Here is a 7,914-nt window from a genome sequence, read left to right as displayed (position 1 = left end):
GTGCTCGGGCCGGGCGGCGCGGCGCGGCGGCGGGAGGCGGCGGGGCGGCGATGTGGCGGGGACTACTTTTTCGGGGTGGCGGAGGGGGCGGAGCGGCGCGGCCTCCCCTCTCGGAAGCTGCAGCCATGATGGGAGCGTAGCGCTCGCGCGGCGCTGCTGGGCGCGGGGAGTGGGGGTATGAGCCAGGCCGCGCCGCCCGCCCGCACGCCCTGAGGAGCCGCCGCCCCGCCGCCGCCCAGCGCCCGCCCGGTAGCAGCGCGGCCCCACCGCGCGGCTCCGGGCCCGCCGCCGCCGCCGCCCCGGGCGGGGAGCGGGGCGGGGAGCGGGGCCGGGCCGGGGGGGGGCCCGCGCCGCTGTCACCATTGCCGGGGCCCGGAGCGCCGGAGAGCTGCTCTCTCCGCCTCGCTCGCCTCAAAGACGGCGGCGGCGGCGGCTCCCTCAGGGACTCGGCCCGGCTGCGGAGCCCCCCCGCTCGGCCGCCCCGGCAGCGGCAGGAGGAGGAGGAGGAGGAGGCGGAGGAGGAGGAGGAAGGGGGGGCGGCCGCCGGGAGCCGCCGCCGCCGCGGGGGGAGCGGGAGGAGCGGGAGCCGGGCCCGGCCGGGGCTGAGCCCCGGGAGCAGCAGGCCCCGCCGCCCGCCGCCCGGCCCCGCGGCCCGCCCCGGAGCGGCCCCCGCCTGCCAGACATGACCGCCATCATCAAAGAGATCGTCAGCAGGAACAAAAGGCGCTACCAGGAGGATGGCTTCGACCTGGACCTGACCTGTATCCTCCCGGCGCCGCCGAGCCCGGCGCAGCGCTGCGCGCCCGGCGATTGCATCAGACCCGCGCCGCGTTACCTAACCGCCGCCGGGCGGGTAACGGAGCGGGCCCGGCACGGAGGGGCACCGCGGGACCGCCCGGCCGCGGGAAGCGCGTCTTTTCGCGTGTGAAGATCGCGCTGCGTGTTCGCCGTCGGCGGCGGCGCGACGTGTGGCGAACGGGAGCGCGGCGTGACGGAGGGGAGCGTGGTTCTTAGGACGTGTCGTCGGTGCGCGATTCTGGCTAACGAGCCGGAGCGCGGCGAGCCCGGCTGCCGGGCTGCGGCTGTGGTGGCCCTCGGGGTACGTGCCGAGTGCCCCTGGGGATGCGGTGCGGCCTGATCTGGTCGCTGCTGCGGTGGGGAAGCTCTGGGGAAAGTGCGAACCGGGCCCGAATGTTTGAGCCCTCCTGGGAGATGCGGCGCCCGCAGCTTGGCGTGCGGTCTGGGGTTGGGCCATCCTGCACGGAGGCAGGAGTCGCGCTCGGTGATCCTTGTGGGCCCTGCCAGCCAGGGGCGTTCTGTGTTGCTGTGGTTCCGGTCTTGTCTTGATGCCTTGGTTCCAGCCTTATTTGCATAGAAAGAGAGCTCGCTGCTTTCCAACGGGGTCAGGGCAAAAATCGCAGTTTTGAGAGCTCGTGTTGCAGCAGATGCTCCAAAGGCAGCCTAGGGCAGGAGCAGTACAGAGCTCGTGATGTTACTTGGCTTGGCCTAAAGCGGTGATGGCCTGAAAGGTGCTTGACTTAAGCAGGGGACACTGAGCTTTCAGTTAAGGAGCCCAAATCCTTCTCTGCTGTGTGGGTTCCCATGTGATGTTGATAAAGCCCAGCATGAGTTTAGTGTTTGCGATGTTTGGCCGTGGGTTTTGTTGGCCTGCTGCTGGGCTGACACAGCAGTGTTCGGTGCTCACTTAAGGACAGTCTCAGCGAGGTTTGTGATTCTGGGAGTAATGTGTTGGATGGGAACTTTTGGGAAACAGTTAAGTGGTGGCAAAGTGGTGATCTCTTGGCCTTGTCCTTGCAGATTTTAGTGTTTAAGGTACCACTGTCCAAATGTGCTGCTGGTAGGTGGGGCTTTTTGACCCAAACGCATCTTCTTAATGAGTGTGATCTGCTCTAAGCAAGAAAATGGGTGAATTTTGAGTCTGGATTTTCTTCCTCAGGATTGCTTAGGATGTGCCAATTGGAATTTATTGATGATTTTTTTTTCTACACTTTTTTGCTTCGTTACATTTATTCTTTTTTTCTTTTTAATTAGAGCTAGGCCACTGAAGTCTGGACTTAAACTAATGTTTCTGAAAGCAGTAGCTGGCTGCAATTTTGTAATAGAGTTCATGAGAAAAGTGTTTATTTTTTTTTAACAGTTGTGAAGGTGTGTTTGAAATGAGCTTATATTCAGTCCTCTTTTTTTCATAGCTTCACATTTAATGGATAATTAATGAATAAAGACTGCTGTGTGTGCAGTGTAATGGCTTTACTTGAAGGCTGACGCTGCAGAGGTGAAAGTTGACTGTTTTATCGCTGTGCAGGCTTCTTGGAGATGCTCTTTTCATAGAGTTTTGATGAAATGGTTGGTTATCATACTTTCAAAGCAACCTGCTTATTACTTATGTGCCTAGGCAGAGGACTGGCCTGGGAATCAGTGTGGTATTAAAGAAAACCTGAAACCTCAGTGAGGTATTGGGTAGGCATATGTGGTGTGTGATAGAAGGACTGGGATCTCAAAGGCACTTCTCACTGTGTGGCAGAGCTCAAAATGTTGAGGCTGAAACAAGTGACCACCTGCATTTGGCTGTGCTTCCCAGCCTTCCCATGTCTGTAGGAGCATCCTGTGGCTAACAGTCATCTTGGGGGAGCTGTTTCCCTCAGCCTAAAGGACTGAGAGGGGGTGCGTAGTCCTGTTACTTGGGCACTGAATGGGATGAGGAGAGCTGAGGTGTGAACCCCTTCTGCAAATGAGCAGTTCGGTAGAAGTTCCAAAGCACGCAACAGCCGGGCACTGCAGCATGGGCCAAAGGAGATGCGATGTGAAATCCTCCAGTGAGCCAACCGGGGCATGGACTGGAACCCAGGTGAGGTGTCCAGTTAGCTGAACGTCTGTTCTTTCCTTTTCCCATCATGTCTCGGCATCCCAGGTGGACAAAGGCCTGCAGTCTTTATATTTCAGACACAGCTGATTCTTCAAGGAGCTGCAGGGAATACCCAGGTGCCAAAACAGGCTGATTTTGTTGCTGGACTGTTAACGTACCTTTTGAGGATCTGGGCTGGAACATCACTGGTGCTTCTTCTTACGGGCTGTGTTACATCCTTGTGAAATGAGCACAGGTGTCCATCCGCTGTTCTTGGGACTTGTGGGTCTGGGCAGTGCAGTTAGGAGTTGTTCCTGTACTGGTAATACGGGATTTAAGGTAAGGGAAATGATGGCTTCTCAAATTAGTAGCTTTGTTTATACTAGATGAAAATAGCCCATGTGCTGGTCATGAAACGTGTCTTTAGGAACATACTGACACAACTTTTCATCTGATCAAACTTTCTTTTCCCCGAACTGCCTTTTTAGGCACTGTTTTTGAAAAAATATTTCTGAAATTAGAAGAGGAAATGGGTTTTTTTTGTACTTCAATTCTCATTTATTTGGGCTTCTACTCCATTTCTGTAGTGCCAGATACCTTTGTTTTGCAAATGAGTGAGAAGGAAAGGTTGGATTAATAGCTTTCTTCTAAGATGGCTGCATTTCTTTATGATGCAAGGACAGTTATATTTTCTGAAGCACTATAATAGGGATTTCTGTAGTGATGCAGCTCAGTTGTTGTCCATTTTACAGCCAGGAAGAACGGAGAACACTTGCATGCAAGTCTTCTACATTGCAGTGCTTGCATTTATCTTAGGTATGTGTGTAACTGAGTTTGACAGGAAGCTTAACTACACAAGACCCAAGTGAAAAATCAGCTGCTTGTGCCCGTTATGGAATTGGGTGAACTTGCTTCAGATTTATAGGCCTTCTGCTGTGCATGAGCATGGCAGTCTGAGCTTAGCACAGAATGCTGCTTAACTGAGGCGTGTGCATTTCATGACCTACATAGTTGTATAAACTGCAGTAATATTCAGCAAAGATTAGATGTTGGATGCTGTTAATTTCCAAGTATTGCATGTGTTTGTCTCGTGATGAAAGACAGAGAATGCTAAAACAGAGAGTGGAAGCTGCTTTATGCTATCTGCAGTCCTAAGGCTTTTTTGCATTTTTTAATGAAATTTTAAATTATGTGACTTGAGTCAAAATGGCTCAACCTCCCGGAAAAGAAGTGAGTTGGTGGCATGAGGTGCATGCTGAGTTTAAAAATAGAACTGCAGTTGGAAATGCCTCTCCTTTAAAATATTTGCTTTCCTTTTAAAACTGAAGTTGGCTAGATGCTTTGTAAGAAGTTGTTCTCGTGGTAAGGTTTGGTGAGGGTTTGGATGAAACCCAGTGGCAAAGCTTTTACTGGTGGAAAAGTATTTCTTTGTTCAGGAGTAACTGTGTTACTTAGTAGTGTTAAGAGCTTGACAGACTCATTTTGCTTGTGGAGCCTGGATAGGTTTAGATTTTAAACAAGGAGATTAGTGTCAGTTTTGCTTTGAATTCGACTAAAAAGTCTGCCTGAGCAGAGAGTAGTGAAATGGGACTAGCTGGAGGCTTCTCAGAGCGTGATTCAGTTATTAGCTGCTAGTGGGAAGGTGTATTTGATACTGGTAGAATCAGTCTTTCTGTGCTTACGGAAGGTTTTTGAGTTGTCCGGACTGAGAAAGCAAGGTGTCAGTCGGTGCAAGTGTTTCCATCCATTTTCTCTTCTGAAGTTAGATTTGCTGCTCAGGTGATCCCTTAATATTCCCCACAACCCAAGAAAGAACCAGTGACAGCTTGCTCTAGCATGTGCATCTTTTTTGATAGCGGTGTTTGACAGCTGAAGCCTACGCACAAAAAACCCCATTCTAGCAATTGCTGGGTTGTGCATCCCTCGCTGCATCACTGCAGAGAAGCCCCTGCCCCTCTCTGCCCAGCTTTTCTGCTGCGATTGATCAGGACAGGAATTGAAGGTGCTTGGCAAATTTAAAGTTCATCACATCGTGCTGCTTAAATGTTGTGCAGGCTTCTGAATACACTACTTGGCCTTGTATCATCAGAAACTGTAATCAATGTGCAGCGTTGCTGGAGACTATTTGCACAAGCTAAATATGAAGTTAAAAAATAATTGTTTGTGCACGTTTTTAAATCAACAGGAGTTGCAAACTAATCCTCTTCTTCATGTAGCTCTGCTGTAGATGTGATGACTAAATGTGTTTTTCATGTTGAGAAAAGAAATGAGTATGGATAATAAGAACACGTTAAGGGTCACTAAGAAAATTTGATACAGGAGGGGGAAAAAGAACCAAACAGTACCACTGAAATCTGTTTGCAAGCTTAGTGACGTGTGTATAATTTTTAGAGCAACCAAAGCTTTCCCTTAAAACCTTGTTTGGGTCGTGCTGAATGAAGCACAGGCTTGTTACTGGAAGTGGTTCTGGTTCAAGCATTGTGATTTTTAAGTAAAAATCCAGGTGGATTTTCATTGTCTGCCACCCACTGATGAGATGCTGTCGCTTTGGGCCCTGGAGGAATAATCATGTCAGCGCTCAGAGGTTTCAGCAAGGATGGGTTGGTTGGTCTGCATTGTGCTTCTGAAGATCCCATTCAGCTCTTCGGTTAATTGAGTGGTCCCCCATCAGCACTGGGTTAAACTTCACTCGTGAAGAAGGTTATTGAATTCTGAAATGACTCTTTGGAGAACTTGTGCTAGCCAGGAAGGCCCTTCTGTCCTCAAGATATTACAGGGACTTCCATGGCCTTCATGAGGTGGTTACAGTACATTTAGGGAAAGGATACGGTCCCCAGAGCCCTGCCTGTGCAGTGCTGCGATTGCTACGTGTGGAGGCATTAACTCTTGGTGACTGCTAGGACTGACGGTGAGCGTGTTTCTTGGGGACAAAAAAGAGTTTTTCCTGTGCTGTCCAGTGCTATGCTGATTACATTTCACTCTTTTTTTTTGGGCTACCAAAAGGCTGTGAAGTACAGTGAGTGCTGTGCAGAAAGCCGGTATGTACTCAGTGTTGCGTTAAAGCACTGCAAAGAGGAGTATAGAATTTCCTAATTTTCTTCCAAAAGAGAAGTGATTGTATTTTCTGTTTAACTCTTTGCAGGATTATGTGGACACTTAGATCCTCTGTTGTTGTAGAAGCGCTTGGTTTCACTTGTGCTGTAATAATCCTACTGAAATTATGTTTTATTAACAGATTATGTGAAAAACCCCTATGCTAAAAAGAAAAGATGGCCACACAGAAGCTAGACTAAAGAATTTAGCAACTGTGAAACTGAAATTTTATACGTTAAGATTCTGTCTACCACGTTGCTTCTGCCAATTGTGGATTTGAGTAGTTTCTTGTAGTTTCTCAAAGGAAAAAATATTTTTAGTGAATTTGTTGTTGCCATATGAATGCTAAATAAGCTGCCAAATTATTATCTATGGTACCTTGGCCTAGGATGCCCTGTTAAAATGTATTTAACCAAGAAAACGATGTATGGGACAGCAGTTGTGTTCAAAACCCAAACAGAAGGGAGGGAATAGACAGTTGAGTCTTCAGACCCCTTAACTAGGAGGCCCAACTTGCTGTCGTTAGTCATAAGTAACATCGTTTTAAAGTCCACCTTCCTTCTTGTTTAAGCACCCAGCTAGCAATCTGGATGTCAGAGCTACATGTGATTTGTGTCCATTTGATATGGGTATTGGTTTTTATTTGATGTTGGATGGCTTTTTCAAGGGAGTAAATGGGATGTAGGATGGAGCTATGTGTGCCTGTTGTCGCGTTGTAAGTACTAGGAGAGTTGTGGGTTCCTGTGATTTAGCACTTCTGACGTGGTTTTGGGCATTAGCTGTGCAAGTTGGGGCATTCCTGTGAGCTGCTGGGATGATGCCTTCTAGGTTGTAAGAAGGGAATTTATCTTAAAGTTTGGGAATGTGCGTGCGTGGCCCAGTAGAGCATGTTCTCTTCTGAAATGTGAACGCTTTCTGGGCAGTTGACTCTGCTTTGGGTTCAGCTTGCTCTTGGTTTTTAAATAGGTCTTAGTCCAGATGTAAACAAAGCCTTGTTCTAGCTCCCATTTCAGGCTAGCATCTTCCTCTCTCCCGTAGTCTTCTGCCTTGTTGTCTCGCCTGTGAAGCCATGAAAAAGGAGTTTTGTAGAGCATAAGTATAATAATCGTGCAATTAGGCCCTGTATCGTACTGCATAAATCTGAGTTATCTTAATAATGATTTTTCAGCACTGTAGCTGAGGTAGTGTGCTCTGTGATTTCAGGTGGTAATTGATTGCGCAGCTAGAAAATGAAACTCGCCTGCTCTGTGTTTGGGATGATGACTGTGGCAAAAGTTGGCATTGTTCTCTGCAAAGATGAAACCCCAGCTCTGCAGCCCCAACATGCAGCAGTGCATAAAAACTGCTTCATATCCAATTCTTTGCAGCGAAGTGCTTAAGAGATGTCTTCGTAAACTTAATTCTGCCTTTGTGGGTATGTGGTATAATAGCTTTTAATCACATGGTTAATTTTTTTTAGAGGCCTTTGCTTAATTTCTTGCTTTGGCTGGGTACATATTGGACTAGAATTGAAGTGGTTGTCTATTTTCTGTTCTGTTTTTTTTTTTTTTGTGAGAGAAGTAACACCTATTTTTTGTACTAACACGAGGAGGAGGCAAACACTGCATCCCATTAGAATTCAGTAGTATCTACTTGGAGCTGAATGACTGAGAAACAGTTTATTAGGCTGGCCCAAAGCCTTGTTTTGCTGCTTGTCTTTATATTCTCTCGTAGCCCCCCCCTGAAGTTAGGCTAAATCCTAATTTTTGTAGCTTAGGTTTTGTAAAGCATTTCAGTACGACGTATTTGTTCTCCAGCTTGAATTCTATTCTGAATTCCCTTGTCTCTGAAAGTTTTGGATGTCCTTTCGGCCTTGCAAAAAGTTGAGTCTGAGCCATTTTTCACTTCCTGTCAGTAAATATCAAAGTAGTGACTCTCTGTGCTGCGTTCTACTGAATAAAATTCTTGTATTTTTCTGT

At 48.3% G+C, this 7,914-nt stretch overlaps 1 protein-coding gene across 3 annotated transcripts in view; it reads left to right on the top strand.

Annotated features, from left to right (window-relative positions):
* The first annotated feature begins 107 nt into the window (after positions 1-107).
* The window catches only part of PTEN (phosphatase and tensin homolog), a 46,874-nt gene continuing 39,067 nt past the window's right edge, over positions 108-7,914 (top strand). The window contains exons 1-2 of one of the 3 annotated variants that reach the window (XM_040702867.2): positions 108-185; positions 642-761. In XM_040702867.2, coding sequence (XP_040558801.1) covers positions 683-761 — 79 coding nt within the window. In that variant the 5' untranslated portion in view covers positions 108-185; positions 642-682. Of the gene's footprint in view, positions 186-641; positions 1,100-2,599; positions 2,867-7,914 lie in introns of those variants that run through there. The other 2 variants (XM_046943267.1, XM_046943266.1) reach the window with 2 other exon arrangements.

The sequence above is a fragment of the Gallus gallus genome, chromosome 6 (assembly GCF_016699485.2).
Source record: "Gallus gallus isolate bGalGal1 chromosome 6, bGalGal1.mat.broiler.GRCg7b, whole genome shotgun sequence".
Lineage (NCBI taxonomy): Eukaryota > Metazoa > Chordata > Aves > Galliformes > Phasianidae > Gallus > Gallus gallus.
Note: the sequence above shows the minus strand (reverse complement) of the source record. Positions and strands in the feature narration are given on the sequence as shown.